Consider the following 21,122-nt stretch of genomic DNA (forward strand, 5'->3'; position numbering starts at 1 on the left):
TGGGGGAATGATGTGGGAGGTCTCTTACAGTTGTTGCAAGGACTGAGCGAGCGGCTACAAGTATGGCGTTTACAAAATTGCTTGCCACCTCCACCACTACCGCCCATCCCTGCCGTTGTTCGAGTCAGTGTCTGATAGTCAGGACATGGACTTGGAGCGCGGGCCTGCGGGGGCCTGCCTTGGGTGAGTCCTACACCTGACCCTAGGCTCCTGGGTTCCAGACCTAGTTCCATTCTGTCAATTCACATGAGTCATTTGACCTCTAAGTTTTTGTTTTCTCATCTATAAAATGGCGATAAGGGTGATGATAATAGGGCCTAGTTCACAGAGTTGTGCAAATGAGAATAAGTATACATGTAAAACGCAGTGGTACTAACGCACGGTCAACCCTATGCAGCTTGACTTATTTGTTAATAGAGTACTCTCGTGACCTGAAGAACAAGAATTTCTACTTGTTTATAACCTTCATCCATGATTTTATTCCCAAGGTCATGTCCAAAGAAAATAACATTTTTAAGAAGAGATAAGAGAGGTTTATTTTAAATTATAACCTACCAGGGTTCTTTACACACAAAACATTTAGTCCCCCCAAAACAGTGGGGAATTTGGATTTTCTACTATTTTAATTCCCAACAGTCTTTGTTCTGAGCATCACCAGATTTAAAGAGGCTATTAATGAATGTAGGTATTCTGATAAGAAAATGGATTGGTAGAAAAAAGAAAAGGAAGGAAAAGAGACTTTTGGTGAGGAAAGAGGTATTGGGTTGAAGAAGAAAAAAGGAAGGACACGTATATGTCCAGAGGCCAGCATGAGGGATGGCTGTGGTGAGAGGTCCTGTCCGAACCAAGGACCTCCTCATGATTAGAAGAATCCCAAACTGGGTTCTTCTTTAAGAGGTGAGGACCCTTCAGACCTACAAAATGTTCTATATGTATTTTGGCAGGAAGGAAAGAAGGAGAAAGGGAAGGAAGGAAAACAGGGTGGAGGGGAGGGAGGGATGGTTGGAGGGAAAGAGGGAGACGGATTGTAAAGGGAGAACAGGAATCACTTCTGCTATGACCCAGAAAATTCTAACAGCTGAATTTAGTCCAAGAAAGAAGTAGAAATTCACAGCTGTAGACTTGACTGTATGTTGACTTAATATAAATTCAAAAAAGCGCTGTATCTCTATAGGCCTTAGTCACAAACATTTGTACAACAGGAACAAAAGTTCAGAATGGGTATATTTGTAGATAGTAGGGTCAAGGCCTTTGGTTACAAATAAAGAACTCTTCAGGACATAGTATTTACCATTGGTATTCTACAGCGAAGAGACAACACAATGGTAAAAACCATACCTCACAGTTTCTGTTGCTACCATGTCAGAGAGTGAGAATTAAACCAGCATGGTGGAACCTCTGCCTCCCTGTTGGCTTTTGAACCAGACAGGCTGGAGCGCAACTCCCACCTGGAAAGCTATGTAAACATGAGGGTTAAGTGTAGCTATTCTGGGTGCTTGTGCCATGGTTTTATCTTTTTGTTTGTTTGTTTTGAGGCAGCTCTGAGGCAGGTGTGGAAGTCCCCATGCTTGATCTCAATGAGCTGAGCCTTAATCACATCTTCCCCCGCCAGGGCTTTCTGCTCCCCACACTGCCCATACCACATCCAAAGGCATGGCTGACCCTTTTGATAGAGCAGTGGTATTAGGAATAGTGGTTCTAGAGCTTAGAGGTGGCTGGGATTAGAGAACACTGCTGGGGGTCAACCCAGGATGTCGACCCCTAAGTGTCCACTAAAGCCAAACTGAGCCCTGGGTCGTTCAGCTGAGAAATACCAACCATCCAGGGTTGAGTCCATTCCCAACTTAAGGGCTCCAGAAACCCCAACCAGTGGCTTCACTTAGCTTTCCCATCCACTTCTAGCTAACCAGAAGTGGCAGATCTAGACGCGAAGCCTCATTTTGGTGGGGTCTGTTTGCTTTTCTCTTGCGGTTTCCCATGGGTGGGGCAGCTGCAGCCCAGCCTCTTGTCGTTGGGTTAGGGGTAGGGGCAAGGGTTTTGCTGAGCAACCGAAAGGAAGCAACTCTCACCCCATGAGGCCGGTCCTGTTCCAACTCAAAGGTTCTTCAAAACAGCCTGTTTCTCTGAAATCCCTCTGACCCTACAGCCTTCCTCCTCTCCTCTTATTATCTGACTTGAACTTTTGGGTAGCAGTTAAGACAGGACAGCGATGGGTGCCTGTGGGTGTGTGGTGACAGCTGCTGCCTGGGGCAATGTTCTAGGCAGCCGCTAGAATTCCAGAAAGCCCTTCGGCTTCTTTGATGAGCACGGCCTCCTGCCAACCCTGGGCCAGTTAAATAAGAACCCCGGAAGCTGCCAAAGCTTATTGACTGAAGGTGGTGCTGTCTGCATCCCAGTCAAGACCTCTCTGCCATTACCTGGCTGGACCCCATCACTGTGAGCTCCCCCCAAGATGGTGCCCCTTCCTCTCTGCCCTCCCTGTCTCCCCGTCCCTACTCGGACCTGGTGCCACATCCATTCTCCTCCCTCTGACCAGTGATCTGCCTAAAACACAGATAGGACTATTTTCTCTCACTGCTTTTTGGGTACAGAGCAAATTTCTATGCACGCAGTGTCTGATCCCTTCCTGCCTCTGTTCTATACCTACTGTTTCCCCGCAAGCCCTGACTTTGTCTGGTTTCTACAATTCTGACCCTTCCTCGACCACCTCCACCTCCCCAAGTCTCTGGGTCCAGGCTAGAGTATGGGACACACACCTCCCGCCAGCAAGTACTTCCAGACTCACCGGAACTGTCCGTGTAAGCCTCTGGAGGGCAGGAACTTCCTTGTTCCCTCTTGTCTGGCCAGCATTTAGTGCCTGGGACACAGAAATGCCCAATAACACTGATTAAACCAATGACTAGATGATGCTACTATGTATATTTCATTTCCCCATAAATCGGAGGCAACCTGGCTTACGTTACCTAAAGAGTGCTCATCGCAGAGATCCCAGATTTCAATGTGTCTCCCTTTGTTGGAACATTTTTTTTTTTAGATTTTTTTTTTAAATTTATTTATTTGACAGAGATCACAAGTAGGCAGAGAGGCAGGCAGAGAGAGAGAGAGGGAGAAGCAGGCTCCCTGCTGAGCAGAGAGCCCGACGCGAGGCTTGATCCCAGGACCCCGAGATCATGACCTGAGCCGAAGGCAGAGGCCTTAACCCACCGAGCCACCCAGGTGCCCCCCTTTGTTGGAACATTTTAACTTTTTGCTTACAGCTCTTATCTGGAGGAATTTGGACACTATGACGCACAGTTTGTTGACCAGCCCACGCCTGAGAGTTTAGGCTGGGAAGTAACCAGTAACAGGGGAAAGCCTCTGGGGGTTGACATGGGAAGTTTTCTCAGAATATGGAAAACAGAAGAATTTCTCTACCCTTTGTAGTTGATAAGGAATGCCTCCCACTCACCATGCCTGCCTTTTCTCTTGGCCTCCAGCGGTTCTGTCTTTACCACTGCCCATATAACAATAGCTGGTTACACAGGAATGCTGATTATGCATCCAACCCGGGGCAAAGTGCTAAGGAAGCAGATCTCAGCCTTCAAGAGAGGCTAGACTGTGCTCATGGCAATCACAAACGCCTCCAAAATATCAAAAGCTACAATAAGGGCTTATTTCTCACTTGCATATCCACCTGTGGTCAGGTGCAGCTTTTTGTTAAAAAAAAAAAAAAAAAAAAAAAGATTTTATTTATTTATTTGAGGTGGTGGGGAGGATGGGGGCAGATGGAAAGAATCTCAAGCAGACTCACCACTGAGCACGGAGCCTGAGGCGGGACTCGATCTCACCACCCTGAGATCATAACCTGAGCCAAAACCAGCCAAAGTCAGATGCTTAATCGGCTGAGACCCCCAGGTGTCCCTGGTCAGGTGCAGCTTGAATGGGGCACTCAGGCTGAGAGTCACCCTGAGCTACTGTCTGACTCGGAAAGCTTCTGCGAAGACGTGATTCATTTCTCTGCTGCCTGAGTTTTATTGCCTGGAGCCAGCTCCCTCGCCCCATCAAGATCAGCAGGTTGGAGCTGGTCTTCCTGCAGGGAGAGGGGGTGCTTTTGGAGAAGCGCTGACTATGGGTGGGCAGTCGTGCAGCCCACCACACGCACCGTGACAGCTCTCGGTGGTAGACATTAGGGTTCCCATTTTATAGATGTCTAAACAGAGTCTTGAACAGGTTACTGCACTTACAGACGTTCCAACAGTGGGGGTAAGTGGCGATGCCAGCCAATGTGGAAGTCCAGCCAGCCTGCTGGGCTGCGTCCCTGGGGTGTCTGTACCCATTGGTTGCCTCGACTACCTTTTCCGAAGCTAGGTCGTGTTTCGTGTCTCCTCTGTTGGCAGGGAGGCTTCACGCAGATTAAGTGCAACACGGACATTTTTATCGGCGGAGTCCCGAATTACGATGATGTGAAGAAGAACTCGGGCATCCTGAAGCCATTTAGTGGAAGCATCCAGAAGGTACCGGCTTCACTTACGCATGTTTGTTGTGTGGCCTGGTCTGCAGATGATGGGCTCGAGAACTGTGAGCGCTGTAATCCAATGCCTCCAAAAAAGAAGCTTGGGGGAAAGTTGTAAGGTTTTCTTTGTTAATGCTAGCCACAGAGCTTTCCAATCCCACTTTCTGATAACGTCAGCTCCCAGGCCTCTGTCCAGCAGACATTCCATGAACACAGCTCAGTGAAGAGGAATCCTTACAGCCAATCCACCAAAGGATCCGGGCAGTGCTGAGGGAGGGAGCAGGCTGCAGGTGGCTGCCGATGCTTCTGCCGAAGGGGAGGAGGCCGAGGGGGTCTTCTAGCCGGTCTTGGCTCTGTGCTTCCCTTTGGGGTTACTCTGTGGTCTGCTCAAGTCAGAGCCAACCCCCAATCCCACCTCCACGCCCACTGCCACCCCTGCAAGTTAACAATTGTTCACCCATCACGTAACCCAGCCCCTAAGAGCATAGGTGAAGGAAGTCCTTCCGTAGAAGGTTGAGCAAAAACAATCCTTCAGCTAGTTAAAGCTATAGGACACTGACCCCACTCATATTTGTCTGTTATTCCTTCCCTTAGGGCTGCCCATGACCTCTCCGGTTATGATAACATGTTTTGTCTGTAACAGACATGCAGGCTGACTCACCAAACCAGATTTCCAGGACCATGAAACCCTGGGAGAAAAAGGATTTGAAGAAAAGCATATTCGATTCCTGGATGTTAACTTTGTCCTGTTTTCCTTTAGCAACCAATGGTGGGTGGTGGGCCGCGGATCCTTTCTAGCCTTGGGATGAAGTATGGGGGAGGCCAGAACGAAGGAGGCCAGTGAAAGGAGACCCTTTCATGACTTGCACTCAGAGAGGCCCCGCGGAGCTCTTTCTCCTCTTGTATCCCGCTGTGGGTCCCACAAAAGGGGTCCAGTCAACACTTGCTGACTCTGATGTGTTTCCCTGTGTGGCTGAACAGCGATATCCGTGACACCTCAGCTCAGCCCATAGTCCCGCATCAGCACGGTTGGCTGTGTTTAATCATGTGTTTGAAGTTCTCACTTAGAAAGCGGAGATGCTAAGGGGCCCCACACCCTCTCCCCACCCTTGTCAGGCTTTCCCCCTCCCCCCTTCACACAGCGCACAGAGCCCTTTCCTCCGCACCTCCTGGGCAGGACACCCTCCCCTCCCAGGGGCTGAGTCACTGGCTCTGCCATGTCCCGCGGTGGACGGTAGCATCTTGGCTTGTCTCAAGTACGCATGACTCAGTTTCACAGTCTTTTCACTCGGAGCATGAAAAGGAGACAACTATAGAAGGATTCTGGCTGCTTTCTTGCAGCTTGTAAGATTCAAGACCAGGAAAAGAAGTGTTCTCCCAACTGTCCCGACACCCTCCAAGATCTAGGCAAGCCTGTGGAACCACGCATTAGTGGCAGGAAGGACCACGGCTAACCTCTTCGGACGCCCTGCAGGGCGGAGGTCTTTCTGAGAGGTGCTCTGTCCGCAGATTCCGCAAACTGACTCAAAGATGCAGCCGAGGTTGGAAGTGCATGACACTGAAGCACCCACAGCTCAAAACAAACACACTCTCCACAGCAAGGGCTGAAAAGCTTGGCTCCGTTTATTTGGGGCTGGAAAGCCCAGTAATCTCTCCCCGTCACCCCTCATTTGCACTAGAGCCCCCACTGCAGGGAGCAGGGTGTGAAGCCAAAAGAGCTCTCCTGTACCAGCGAGTCTGCACGCAGTGCAAAGAATGGCATCTGGGTTTCTTTCTTTCTTTCTTTTTTTAAATGGTGGGGAACAGGATGTGGAGAAGAAGGGAATTCATAGAGGAGGGGGTGGGACAATCAGGAAGACCCAGTTGATGGAGCTGTAGATTCCCCAGAGCCCATTAGCCAGAAGAACACAGCAGCACAGGGTGAAGCTTCTCCCAGCCCCACTGCCACCGGGAGCCATCCATTCTCCTTTGGCTCCTGCCCGTGTGGTTCTTTCTTTTGTATTCTTTCCTACTTGGCTTCACAGCAGCACCTTTCTTCCTTGGCTGCATCTTCAAGTCACTTGGAAAGCTTTTAAAAGTGACTGCTGACCGGCCCCCACCCTCAGAGATGCAGGGGGGACCTGCGTGGCACCCGGCCATCGGTACTTTTCTTAAAGTTCCCCAGACCATTCTAACAGGCAGCCAGGTTGAGGACCCTCATTTATGGGGACCTCTTTATGACCTCCTGGAATCTTCCAGAGCCAGAGGATGCTTTCCTCTCTGCAGAGTCTCCCAAGGGCCACAGGTAATGATATCAGTTTCTGCATCGCTTTTACAAGGTGATACAAACACGAACTGGACGTTTTCTCTTTTATGAAAGTTCCCTCACCAGGCGTCTCGCAGGTGAGGATGCCGAGGGAGGCTTCAGCCGACTGTGAAGATGTGTCCCGAGTGCCCAAACATCTTGACCTTTTGTCCCCTGCAGATCATTCTGAACGACCGCACCATCCACCTGAAGCACGACTTCACGTGGGGCGTGAACGTGGAGAACGCAGCCCACCCCTGCGTGGCGGGGCCCTGTGCACACGGGGGCAGCTGTCGGCCCAGGAAGGAGAGCTACGAGTGCGACTGCCCCCTGGGCTTTGAGGGGCTGCACTGCCAGAAAGGTAGGCACGGAGCGGGAGGGGGTGTCTCCGGAAGCACGGGGGCCGCACTCTTCCAGGAGGCACTGGGAACCCCAGGACAGCCAGGCACGTGGTTTTGAGCAGTGAGTTCAGGAACATAATAGCTGGTATGTCCCATGGTTAATTATCCTATTAAAGAAGAATCATAATGTCAATGTATCTTTAACAGTGGGCCTCTTCCCTGAGAATGCCCTGATGGTCTAGGTACCAAAAGCTTAAGTCCTAGTGTCTTCAAGTCACTTGGAAAGCTTTTAAAAGAAGGGTTTCCGGGACCCGTGCCTCTGAGCCATACCCAGAGTCCGTCCTGATAGGTGGGTGCCTGGGCTTTAGAGGCCGGTAAATATGTTGACCTCTACCTGTGAACATGATAACGAGAAATCTGAGAAATCTTGCCCAGGACAGAAAAAGGTAAATTCTGCTGAATTATAAATAACCTTCTGTGAAGTGCTGTTTTTCATGCTCTTTCCTCTGTGCCTGGGTTTCCTCCTCAATAAAACGGGAGTAATCATGCAATAATGTCTAACACAGACGGTGGTAATATAGGTTAAATGAGGCAATGCTTATTCCTGAGAAACATGTCTACTAAGCCCTCAACCAGTACTCACCGTCATTGTTATTGGTAAGAAGCACCTGCTCCCTGCAGGTGCTGGGAGCTACTCAACTTCCAGCCCGCCCTTGTCTGAAAGCTAAAGCAGGTCACAGGCCCTACATGATGGAGCTTCCCACATCTGCCCCAGGGAGGCCACGGACCTTGTGTCCAGAAGAGGCCTACCAGTATATGGTCATGTTAGGCCATTGGATCTTTTTGTTTCAGATATTAGTACGGCCTCACCTGTCTGGGAACTAATTTTAAAAAAAGGGGGGGGCATCAGGCCACAGGAAGTGAGGTGGTGAGCCTCAGTGAAGGGATGTGTGCTCTCTCTTTTCCATCTCTTTCCAGGTTCCTGAACTTTATCAGAATTCAGGCTTAGGGGAAGACAGTTACAGGCAGATGCTGTAGTATAGGAATAGTAGGAGAACTTGTTTTGCAGTGACCATGGGAAATAGAAATGCTAATTTGCTGATTGGAAGCCTGCAGTGTATTTTATTTCAGTGAATTTTGAAAACTGCGTGGCAAATTATATGAAATATGTTTATGAATATAGCTCACCCTGTGATGAACCCCCGAAGAAGAGTAATGGATCCATTTCTGGAAAGATCCTGATTATAATTCTAACAAGCAAATTATTGTTTGGCTAATGGCACGTACTTGTGGAGATTTAGTTCAAGAGCAGCCCATTCATTTGGAAAATTGAGTTTGGATTTTACACATTAGTGTTTGAGTTTCCTGGGTCTCCAGCTTTACCAGAAGCAATTCGGATTTGCTCCTGCCTTAAATACTCACCTTAATGGTCCATATATAAAGTCCAGCCTTAAATGAACATCTCACTTTGAGAGTTAGAGGAGGAAGGACGGGATAATTTGCGATCTTGTTAAGCCTCATTTTCCGCTGCAGAGCAGTAGCCGTAACAGATCTAAAGTGCTCACATTTATAGCTTTCTAACTGTGGGTTCAGGTTCAGTGAGAAGCAAGTATCACCAGCATGAGGAGTCAGAGCCCCAGGGAGGGCCTGGACAGCAGCCAGGGGGCCTGGGGGGCATTAGGCCTCTTTTTCTGGAATATGCTAGGCTTGAGGCCAGAGTAAAAAACTATCACCTCCCCTCGTGTTGTATCAGTGTTTCCTTATGCTTTGAAATAAAGATAGTGTTTCTGCCCCAACAGCAGCCCGGGCTACTCCTGGGAAGGCTTATGCATGGCAGGGGGGTGGGTGGCCTATAGCAGTCATTCCTATGTTAATTGGCTTGAGAGCATTAATGGGAAACTGGGTACAGGTTAGGGCTGTTAAGGACAAATTTTCTGGGCCCCTGCAGGCACATGGTGGCATGCAGTTGTCACACAGACTGCTCTAATGTTGGGGTGGGCATCACGTCCTGAGTGAGGATTGGAAAGAGAAGGGAGAGAGATGGGCTGCTCTACTGTTCCACAGAGATACAGAAGAACATTGTAAAAGTTTGGTTAGATTCTTGGTGGGAGAGACCAGAAATGCTCAGAAGCCATCCTTGGTCGTCAGGATGAATCCTGACTGGTAGACAGGAAACAGTCTTGTCTCATCCAGCGAGGTGGTCCCTAACTTCCTATATTTAAAAGTTTGGGCTTTTTTTTCCCCCTCCCTGATAACCAGACCATGTTTCAAAAGCAAGAACCTATTCTTAGTATTCCCTCTGGAAGTGAAATCCTTTTACAACAACACATTGCGGAGTCACCAGCACTAGGCCTCATTCAATCCATGCCACCTTCTCTTCCAGCAGTTTAGTGTTGTCTCCAACACCTGGTTTTCTCTACCAGTCTGGTTTTCTCTACCATGGTCAGGGAGTTTGTGGCACGCAGGCGATTTCCTCTAGGACACCCATTGGGGGCTTGGCACCTGTTCTCACATCTTAGTGGCCCAGGAGGGTTGGAACCAGAAACTCGGGCAAATCCTGGAGTGGTCTAGACACCCAGACCATCACAGGGGTCTAGGGACCTCCCCCTCTGTCCCTGCAAGGCTGAGCTCAGCAGAAGTAGGCATCGAGCTCCCACTGAGTGCCTTACTGCTCCCGGGACGCTGTGGGTTCCCTGTAGTACCAGCAGCTACGGAAGACTGAACTGTCCACCTCAACCTGGGGAACCCACCAGGCCAGGAGAAGCCAGTTGTTCTGACTCCCAACCTACTTCTAACTTCAGGTGCCTACAGAAATCATACGGCCTGACTTTGGTGGTCCCCTCTCCTTCCATATGGGGTCTCTCACTCTTAGGTGCCTTCTGCCACCTCACATCTAGGCACCCCCTTGGGGCACCCCAATACTGAGACTCCCCCTCTCCTCTCACAAGAGGGGTGTCAGGAAGGCCTCCCTCCTCAGAAAAGGTATGCCCCGTCCTTACAGATTTCGTTTCTCCTCACTACTCTCATCCAAATTTACGCATCTTGCGTCGGGGCCCTCAGAGTTCTTGTATCTCAGTAGGTTACTAGTGAGTTAAAGCAGAATTTCACAAAGCTCATGGACAAAATTAGATTCTAAGAAACATTAATGGCTGTTTTGAGCACACATGCGCAGACAGACAACATGCGTTCACAGACACAAAATGGGAGCTGGGGTTCTGTGGGCCGGTAATCCTGAGTAACCCCAGTTTCAACAGCTCTCTCATCTGGGGGACTTCTTGGCGCCTTGGCTGTGATCATAGTGTCCAAGACAAGGTAGAGAATGCAGCTGTCCCCCCCACCCCGGCCCACCAGGGCTTCTCCCAGCCATTTGGGAAAGAACTCTTGAGGCCCGGCCTCCCTTCCCTGCATTGACAAGTTTGGACTCGGGGCGTGCAGGACCCGTCCTGCCGCTAGGTGGCGGTGTTTCCCTGCAGCGGGAGAGCCGCTCCACACTCAGAAACTGACAGGGAACTGGGCTTGGGCACACGGTCCTCAGTCCTACAGGATGGGATTTGTCTCATCATTGCACATCTACCCCAAATGCAACATTTCGAACATTTTCTGTTGTGTTTAGCCAATTCACAGCACACTGCGATGTCTGATTTAGATGATTTTGCTTTTTCTGGTCCCAGTATATGAAAAATAATTCAGTACATGTAAGCCATAATTTAGGAAAAATCAGTCTGTAAAAACACAAATTCGTACAGCGTATTCCTTATGCATGCTATGGGAACTGTTTTTTCCTTAGCTTGTTGTGTCATTTAACAATGGAGCAGTATGGCGGTGTTCAGCCTGGATGGCGGTCTTGAGAGAGTTGAAGGCTGGTCCTGGACAGAAAGGGAAAGTTTGGTGGTTGTTACTCCAGCTACAGAGGCTGCGTCGTGGAACCAAGAATCCTGGACCAAGTAGAACTGTCCAGCAAGGGAGGGTGCTGCCCGGTGGCTGAGGGAGCTGCCTCGGGCCGGGTGGCCACCCATCAGGATGTTGCTGGGTTGGGAAAGTCAGGTTACAGCCCCCCAGGTCCTTCCTTCTCTGGGGTCCGGTGACTGTAAGGAAGAGCCCGCACCCCACCAACTCAGTTGGGAATCTCACGTCCCTCAAGTGGAAAATTGGCTTCGTGTGGCTTGGAGGCTGCTATTCATTGGGTACTTTTTTCTGTCAGCAGATGGCACGAAATTTTAGGTATAAACGTGAAAACGTGACAAAAACACTTTTCCACTAGTGCCTTTGCTGCAGAAGAAAAGATGGTGTTGAAAACATCGGGTTAGGATAAAATATCATCACGTTTACAATATTTAAATAAGCTACAGAGGGCCGGAAAGGGCTAGATGGTCACTTCCAGCTCTCGTGTTCTAGCCCAGAATTCTAGCTTCTCATTCCTCTTTCACATGTAGCTAGAAGCAAGAAAAGTAATAATCATTGACAAGGTAAGTAACTCTTTAGCAAAGAACTGTTTCTCCAGGTTTAGAATAAACGGGGAATTGTTAGTTCCAACTCAGGGAGCCTCGGAAGTGTCATACGAGTGACACATCCCTTCTTTGTCCCCCCACCCCCACCCCCACCACGGAGTGGAGGCTCAGGGAGGGGAGTTGGTGCTAATTGTGCTGAGAAAGATTCCAGCGGTTCCTGTGGGATTCATAGTCTCATTCCCCTAAGAGGACAAGCTGGGCCCTCTCAGGGCTTTATGAGGGAAACAAGGCTGGTTTCCAGTGATCTGCAACCGAGGTATTTGGGATTTTACAACAACTGTGCAATTCTGACTTTCCCCGTTCTGTTCCATGCTGGCACCTGGCAGAGTGTGGAAACTACTGCCTCAATAGTAAGTACAATACGTCCCATGAGACACCGTGAAAGAGCCCTGGGCTCCTGCCAGGGGGGCTCTGGCCAGGCCGTGGGCTCCGTGCAGGCCGACCGCGTACGGAGGGTAACTTGGCTCAGTGGTATGGAACTTGGCCGCTCCACTGGGGAGGTGGGACTCCTCCCTCTAAATCCAGCAGGCCTGAGATGGCACTCCTCTCCCAGTGGGAGATCGGGGAGAGCCTGAACCCCAGAGCTGGGCGCCCGGCAGGCAGCTGACCCCTTGGAGGCTCTCTGTGTGCCCAGCTGACATGTGACAAGCACATCCTGCCCATTTCAAGGAGTCCAGGGGAACGCGGGCTCTTGGCCACAGTCCCACGCCCATGGCCAATAAGGGCAGGGCCCAGACCCTGCCTGTGCCTCTTACCCTGGGGGTGAGCCAAACCCAGCGGGGGAGCCTTGGCTATGTTTAGCTCTAGGAACGACTCCTCTGACAGCTTGGCTAGCCTTTCCTTTTACCTCCTGGGCACTCGTATCCTGAAGTTAGGGGCCTGCATCCCACCAACAAGCCCCCTTGTCCCGCTTCCTCTCTTGCCTTCTCATTTCGACTTTGACTCCTCTGGGTCCTTTCCTCGCTGCCTGGCTTCCGCCCCACTCTTCCCCCACCTGAAGGCTGCCCCGGCGCTGGGCTCTCCCTTCCCTCCTTGGCAGCTTCTTCCCCCCCCCCACCTCCTTCTTTCTGTTCATTTTCCTCCTCAGCCCGTATTTTGCATCCCTGCTGTTTTTACCTGTCTCTGTTTCTCTTCCTTTTCTTCCCCTCTTCCTCGTACCCACTTTAACCAGAAGGGAGAGAGGCTGGCGGTGTGGCCAGAATTTGGAGTTACGGTAGCCCCCCCCCCCCCCGCTTATCTGCAGGGGGCACCTGCCAAGACCCCCAGCAGATGCGTGAAACCACGGACAGTACAGACTCTCATAGACTCTGTGTTTCTTCCCAGCCACGCTCACCTACGATGAAGTGCAGCTTCTAAATTGGGCACAGTCAGAAGAGTAACGACAATAACTGATGATAAAACAGAACCCTTCCAACCACACACATAATCAGAGTTATGCGACCGCGGTCTGTCTCTCTCGGATACCTTATGGGACCGCGCCCCCCCCCCCCCTTCCAGAGATGCTGAGAGGGGAAATGGCGCTCCGGTGAGATGAAGTGAGGGCAGTGACATAGGCATGGTGACCCAGCATTAGGCTCCTGTTGGCTTTCTGACGACAGGAGGAGCATCTGCTGGAACATGGCCGACCGCAGGTGACTGCAGGCGTGGCCAGCTAGCCCACCAATAAGCGGGGCTGCTGTCCTAGATAGAGCCTTCCTGGTCCCAGTAGGCACCCCCTGGGCCGGCAGCTGTGAAGTGTCAGAGAACACGAAAGCAATTTCTTGAGCATTACCTCTGCAATTATTCAACTTTCATTTTTCTTCCTTTGCTTGTCTTCCCTCCCTCCCTTTCCCGTTTCCTTCTTTCCTTTTTTAATTTTTTTTATTTTTATTTTTTTTTCATTGAGGAAACCTGCATGGGTGACCTGCCAACAGAGGAATTTATCCTTGGGGCTCAAGGTCATTGGGTTTGGGGGTTCGCTGTTGCCTTTCTCTCTCTCCTTTCTCTCTGTCTCTCCCTTTCTCTTTTCATGATTAGAAGTTAAGTGTAAACTTTCCAGCGGTTCACAGTATCAAATAATTTTACGTTTTCTCTCCTGGGCGTGGAGTCAGCTCAGTGTCTCCTTTGTGTCAAGCACGCATTTTGGTGAAACTCTAACTGTTCTTGTAAGCTGGCTTCTTCTCTCTCGTTTTGCACGTCTCTTCAAAAGTGCGATTCATTCCATCTTAATTTCCTTCAACGGTCACTTCTCTGTCTTTCTGAAGGGAGAAAGATACAGCCATGTGGGAAAGGGTGATTCCTTGGGAAAACAAAGGCATGAGACATTAGGAAGAAGCAAATACACTGCTAAGATACGGGGAAGTCCGAGGTGGGCTGAGGGCCAGAATTAAGGAGAGCCCCCCTGCTGCATGGTCTTGTGCTCTCTTTGCTGTGTGACCTTGGCCAAATCCTTGATGACCCCCGTGCAGCGTCTTCCACTTCTGTAACATGGGAATAGCCAGCCGTCCTCCATACTCTCTGCTACTTCATGAGAATATGGTGAAGAGGCTGTAAAACATGACACTGGAAGGTGATTTGTATTTAAAAAACAAAAACAACCAAGCCAAAACCTTATCCTGCCTATTTCACCAGTCTCTTGAGGTCATGGCTGAAGAAGTAGGAGTCCTAGGGCAGACTGGCTTCAGATAATGAAATCCTGGTAGGCTTTGTTTGGGGATTGTTTTCTCTGCCTCCCTTGGAGAGTATCTAGGGTTATCCCCAGCTGTTCCCCACATGGCCCAAGACCTACTCTTTGGCTTCCAAGAATAATTGGGCACAGTTCAAGTTTCAGCATACTGCAAGGACTTCTCAGTAGTGCTGAGGCCAATAACAGTGACAGCCAGCCCCAGGGAGGTGACCACAGGGAGACACCAACCCCAAGCCTTGACAGGCAGCTCCGAACCTGGCCAAGTACATGTGCAGCCAAGAGGAAGGGGCTGACAAGTTGTTAAATGTCCCATTTCCAGAAGCTGGCATTCTCTGTATTTTCCTGCCCTGTGATTGAGGGCTGGGGTCAAGAGATCCGAATACCATGTAACCTCCATTTTCTCTTCTGTCTCAGCCATCACAGAAGCCATCGAGATCCCGCAGTTCATGGGGCGCAGTTACCTGATCTACGACAACCCAGATATCCTCAAGAGGTAATAAGCTACAGTGGGCACCTTCCTTATCTCTGCGGGGGTCCATTTCTCAAAGTCTTTCCCAGGACTTTTCCTTATCTTACTTGCCAGAAGATAATTCTCCAAGAAGGCCATTGAGCCATGGCCTCAGGGGAGGGGAGAAAAACTCAAAATAGACATAGAAACTAGAACAAACAAACACAAAAACAAACACTACTTGAAAAGTGCTGCCTTTCAGACCACCCTGTTACCAAGAGCCCAAACCCTTTCTGGTCAGAGGACCTAGAGGGAGGAGACTGCCCAGCCCCAGGATTTCCAGCAGCAGGGCACTGAGAAGCATCGAGAACCTGACACACCCCAAGTTGGGGTTCTGAGTGTGATTCCCCAGGTGGGCCAGTCAGCTGGCCGCTGTCCTCTGGCCACAGTGTGCAGTCCTGCCTGGAGCCAGCAGCGGAAGCACTCCCGTGGTCCTGCCATCAGTCTTCGAGTCCACATGCTACCTTGTGTCTTCCTCCGCAGAGCTCCACCGTCCCCTTCAGGCTCTGGCCAGTTCAGTGAGGGGCTTCTGGGCTCTCCTCATGTGGCTACAAAAGCCTGATCCAAGGAGATGACCAGGTGCTAGCCAGGCTTTTTATGCCTGGTGGCAGCAGCTCTGGCCCTGCCCTGGAGTCCAAGCTCCTGGTTTGGAACCGCGTGCGGACAAGACAAGAAAAAGGCTGGCCCTACCTAGGCAGAGTCCTTACCCTAGCCAGGCTCATCTGTGGTGCTTCCAATGTGCCCTTCTCTCTTTCTTTGTCTTCCTCTAGTTCCTTATAGTTTATAGGGTGCCTTCCCCCACTCTGCCACCAGCACAGTCATTCTAGAATTTTCCTTCCTCTTCAGGTTGACTGCATCTTAGCAGACTAAGGCAAAACTTTAAGCAAAAGGCACCCAGTACTTAAGGTAGATGAGTTTGGGAGCCTTTCAAGGGAGAAAGCGGTTGAGAGAAATTTTCCCAGGGCGCTGGATGTACCTGGTAACTGAACACACACCAGACGGACACTGCTTCATTTCTTTAATCACGTGTTGTGTTTATCTAGGTTGTCTTGGCGTGGGGCCCAGAGAGAGCCTCTTCCTTCTTCAGCCCTTTCTCCCCAAAGATACAAGGGGAGAAAAAAGGCCCCAGAAAAAAGGCCTTGTGAAAGGGGCACAAGTCTTCAGCCCCCTGGGGCTTAGTACGAGGCACCAGGTGGTTTGGGGGAATAGAAGGGTTTGGTGAGAGTAGGGGGTGCAGGGCCCCAAACCAAAACAATTGCGTCCACGTGCGTGTGTGCACGTCCACGTGCAAGTGCACGAAGCTGCAAGTAAAAGTCAGGATCAGGGTCTGTTTCCGTCAGATGCCTTTGGCTGCAAGTAACGGAAAACTCAACTCCAATGTCTTCAACCTGAAGGGCGTTCATCAGATCGTGTAACAAGCAGTCCAGACTTGGACTGGTTCCTGGACTGATTAATTCAGAGATTCAACTCTATCATCAAAGACCTACATCTCTTCCATCTTTTGGCCTTGTTATCGTGAGGATCGTCTCCAGGCGCCTCCCTCTGTGCTTACGACAGCTGTCCATAAGACCCTCATGGAATGGCTGGACAGCAGAACAATGTCCAGTGGAAGTAAACATTTTTTTTTTCATGCAACTCTTTTTTAAAGAAAAAGAATTTTCCTAGACTCCTTCAGATAAATTTCCTCTATCTCAGTGGACAGTATTGGTCATGTGCCCACCGCTAAACCAATCACTGCAAGAGAAATGGAACCATTCTGATTGGCTTACACTGGTCAGTGTATCCAAAGCAAGTGAGGGAAGGAAGGAGCCCAGAGTAAAAGATGGGAAAAGGAGGTCTGCAGGGAGTGGGGCCAGGGCTGGATTCTCTGCACTGGGCCTGGTGGCAAAGTCCCCATTATGGACCCTGCTTCTTCCTGCTTTACTGGGAGGCCCTGCAAGGGGAAGGCAAAGTTGATCTCTTCCTATCTAGGTCAGGCTCTGGGAAGCCAAGGCAAGTTCGCTGTTCGCTGTAGAGAGTCCCTACATTATGGTGGCTTGACTTCAGCTTCACAATGGTGCCGAAGGAATGTACATTCCACCGAAAGCATACTTTGAATTTTCAATTGGGATCTTCTCCAGGCTAGTGATGTGTGGTAGGATTCTCTCTCACAGAGCTGAGCGGTGGCAGTGGCCACCCAGGTAACCACACCATCCTGAACGTGAGCAACCCGTGTGCTTCCAACCGCTCTGTTCCCATCCAGCTGTTCCAAAATTCACTTTCCGTGTGGTATTCAGTAAGTTATCTGAGGAGGTCAACACTTTACTAGAAAACAGGCTTTGTTTTAGTTGATTCTTCTCTAGGGTAGACTAATGGAAGTGTTCTGAGACATTTAAGATAGCTGGGCTAAGCTAAGATGTTCAGTAGGTGAGGTGTATTAGAAGCACTTGGACCTAGGATATTTATAATTTATGATGGGTCTATCCAAGTGTAACTCCACAGTAAGATGAGGAGGGTCTGTACTGAACACGCTGTGTAGCTCTTGAGTTGGTAGGTGAGTCAGAGAGGGATGGTGCGAGGGATAGGGAGACAGAAAAGGAGACTTTCCCAGTGGTGCCGTGTTAGGCGCAATGCTGAATTATTTTTACTCTTAGCTCACCTTTTATTTAAAGATCTCACACTTGCCCTTCTCCTTACATCAGACGAAACCCTGATCCCCTTAGTGAGACTAGATTTCTGAACTAGTCTGTTCCCAGGAATTGATAAGAACCCATAAGCCTGTGATCCTACCCCCAGCCATGCCTGTAGGGCCAGGAGCTGACCCATCTGAGACCCGTTCCATTCCTCTGAGATTCCTGTTCCTTTCCACCCTGCCTCCGCCCCAGCAGCTCTCCAAACCGTTATCCTATCGAGCCACGTTCCTTGTCTGACACTCTTCCCCCTGTCCAGTCACTCCCCTCAAGGACAGTCACTGCCAGAGCGGGCAATCCATAGCCATGATCGTGGCCCAGAGAGCTGCCAACTTGAACCTCTTGGCAATTAAGAAACTCACTTTCTGTTGGGGAATGGGGAGCAGTATTCCAAGGCCGCTTGAGGTGGGGACAGGAAAGAGGGAAGATTGAGGTGTGTATGGGAGGTACAGCCTCGATGCCAGCTTTGGCCAGAGTCTAGCTAATCTGTAACTCATAACATGGCCTCTCGTGGAGTTTCACCACAGTGACAGAAGACACTGCTGCAGAATGAATGTCCAGAATTGTAGGCCCATCGTGTGGCCTGTGGTGGCAATGCCGTTTGTAATTTCCTGGTAGTATGTGTCAGAAATGCCACATTACCCTTACACCGGGCTCCCCGGGGCTAACAGACAAAACTGGGCCTATTCAGAATGGCTGTTGGTGAAGGGTTGAACTGTTGCAATTATTTGTGCATTTTCCCCAGGGTATCCGGATCAAGATCAAATGCGTTCATGAGGTTTAAGACAACTGCCAAGGATGGTCTGTTGTTGTGGAGGGGAGACAGCCCCATGAGACCCAACAGTGACTTCATTTCCTTGGGCCTTCGAGATGGAGCCCTGGTGTTCAGGTAACCTAACCCCTCAGGGCTGGTCATGCCAAACAGAGACATGCCAAAGTTAGCTAGCACCCTGTATGCTGGAATGGACCCAAAGGTCCAAGCTTCTGTGAGGCTTTTGGAGTTTCTTTCCAGTATCCACCTTCTAGAGCATTAGTTGGCAAATTTTAGCCTGAGGGCCAAATCCAGCCCATTACCCGTTTTTATAAATGGAGTTTTGTTGGAATTCTGCCATACTCATTCACTTATATATTATCTGATTACTTTCATGCTACGGGGGTACACTTGAGTAGTTTCAGTAGGGATTCCAGGGCAAAGCCTAAAATACTTATCATGTGGCTCTTTACACAACATTTTTGGACCCCTGTTCTAGGCCATATGCTCCCCACTTGCAAATCAGGAGTTAGTATAAAGAGGGCTTTGATAGCCCTGAGCCCGAATGTGAGTGCTCTGCTCAAACTGGCTCAGACAGATGTGACCAGCTAAGGTCGAGAGACCTGCCTGTAAATTCTGACTCTGATCCCTATTAGCTGTGCAACCTCCGAAAGGAGATCGCCTGCCTTCCAGTCTCCCCCTGCAAAGCCAGACCACCTGTCCGTGGACCAACCCAACATTTGGATTTTGTGACTGCTTCGGGAGTGATACTGATAAGGCGGTCCCAGAAGTTCTTGCCTCTTTTGAGTGACTTGAGACTATTCTCAAATTTGTCAGATGGATCATTCTGAGAAGCAGCTAAAAGATTACCCAGACCACTTCTCCCCACCACGGTGGGTGGGAGCCGGGTTTCCCCAGGATAGGCACTGGCTTGTATGATGTGAGAAAGTTTCTTTAGAGACTGTGATTTTACATCTTCATTTGAGGTTAGAAATAACTTGTCTAGACCCATGATTCCCAAAACATGGGCTCTGGACCAGCAGCATTAGTGACCCCCCAAAACTTGTAGCAACTCTAGGGATGGGGCCCAGCTGTCTGTTTTAACTGTTTCTCCTAGTGATTCTGTCCACTAAGGTTTGAAACCCCTGCCTGGTTTCTAGATCATCTATCTGCTCTCTATGGGGATAGGAATTTCTCTGGCTTTTCCTTCTTTAATTCCCCCTCTGGTGACCAGCACAAATTCACTAAATGATATGGGATCAGTTGGAATCAAAACAAAGATGACTGACCTGAGGGGGAGATGAAGCTTTAATTCTGGGGCTGCTGTGGATCATGTACAGGGATTACTGACTGCCTGAGGAGAATAATGTAAGTCTTTTCCGTTTGACTAAAAGGCATTTTGACAGGAAATGTCACTTGTGCAACATCACGTTTGCCGCTAAACAGCGGAGCGGCTGGGGGTTGCGATCCTGTGACGGTCGGGGACTTGTGAGAGAGCGTGTGGTTGAAGGCTCCAGGCTGGCTGGTGGGAGCACTCTCCCTGTCGCGGCTCCTTTCCCCCCTTGGCCCTGAGGTCAAACATAGAGCTCTTCACACCCCAGTTTCAGGCTGGCTGCCGTGAAGCCATTTTCTTGTGGTTTTCCTGTGGTTAACCTCACCAAGGCCTCAAGTACTTGATTGTGCCCAGAAAGGGGAACTGAAACAGTAGCTCAGCCGTGAGTGGGAGGCCCAGCTTCCCCCCCTTAAACCACTGACCCCGGACAGGGGAACTGCACTCAGGCCCGCCCCGCACCTCCCACCGGCTCTGGGCTCTCGCAGCTGGCCAGCCCCTGCTTCCCACACCCCCGGGACACCCTCTGATAGCCCCCCTGCATCTCAGACATTTTTCTTCTGTTCCCAGTTCTCCCTCGGGATTCTGCAAATGGGCCTGGTGTGTTTTTTTTAACCTGGAGTGGTGGCTGTGTTCTGTGTGGAGGATGCTGGCTTCCCCCCAACCGAGGCAGTCGTCTGTGCCCACCCGTCCCTGGGCCTGGAGCTATAGTGTCGCTGCCTCTGCAACCTTCCTTCCTCTGAGCAGGCGCTTCTCACATCCATTCACCCAGCACGGATGTAGGAAGTGTTGCGGGAGGCTGGGCATGGAAAGGCATTAGAGTGCCAGCCAGTGGTTTGAAAATGTCACTGTAGAGAGAGTCAGCCAGGAGGGGGAGGGGCGTGGCTGGTCTCAGAGGAGGATTCCTGGGACCACCCCAGAGGATCTGATGGCCCAGGGCCTCGGGGATATCCGAATCCGATTGGAAACGATCAGGAACCGCACCCTAAGAAGCAGGGTCTGAAATGGTCAACTGCCTGGGCTTGGAGTCAGACAGGGGCCGTTCCCATGGCCTCCTAACCTCGGGCAAGTTACCCTGCCTCCCTGTAACAGCCCCAAGCAAACAGTCATGAGGACTGAATGGGTTAATTCATGGGCAGGGCTTAGTGCAGGGTCTGGCCTTATCTCGATGTCGATGTCGGTGGTGCTGATTATTAAAATTGTAATCTTGGAGCAAATGTTTTCTGAGTTTCTGTGTACAAGATTAAGTAGAAGAAAAGGAATCAAGGTGTTCAGCCAAGGGTATGGTTTTGGGTGGTTTTTGCTTTATTAGGTTTTATGATTGTGTGGGGGGCGTAAAGGCCAGTGAAGGGGTTTGTGAAAACCGTCTGCTGGACCAGCTTTCCCCCTATTTCTGTGTGACCTTGATAACATTTTCATGCAACAGGGAAAAGGAAGAAATCTGACAGTAGCAAAATGCCCAGTGCTGCAGTTCAAAGGGGGTGCGGCTAAGGGGGTGGGAGCGGTCACCACACGGAGGCAGCCACGTGGTTTCCAAAAGTCCACACCTGGTGGCTCTCCCTGGCCCCCACCTC

At 50.2% G+C, this 21,122-nt stretch overlaps 1 protein-coding gene across 3 annotated transcripts in view; it reads left to right on the forward strand.

Moving 5' to 3' along the window:
* EGFLAM (EGF like, fibronectin type III and laminin G domains) overlaps positions 1-21,122 on the forward strand; it is a 185,575-nt gene that overhangs the window by 156,092 nt on the left and 8,361 nt on the right. For 2 of the 3 annotated variants that reach the window (XM_059173831.1, XM_059173830.1), the window contains exons 17-20: positions 4,377-4,493; positions 6,957-7,137; positions 14,705-14,783; positions 18,213-18,356. In XM_059173831.1, the coding sequence (XP_059029814.1) occupies positions 4,377-4,493; positions 6,957-7,137; positions 14,705-14,783; positions 18,213-18,356 (521 nt within the window). Of the gene's footprint in view, positions 1-4,376; positions 4,494-6,956; positions 7,138-11,754; positions 11,976-14,704; positions 14,784-18,212; positions 18,357-21,122 lie in introns of those variants that run through there. The other variant, XM_059173832.1, reaches the window with a different exon arrangement.

The sequence above is a fragment of the Mustela lutreola genome, chromosome 5 (genome assembly GCF_030435805.1).
Source record: "Mustela lutreola isolate mMusLut2 chromosome 5, mMusLut2.pri, whole genome shotgun sequence".
NCBI lineage: Eukaryota > Metazoa > Chordata > Mammalia > Carnivora > Mustelidae > Mustela > Mustela lutreola.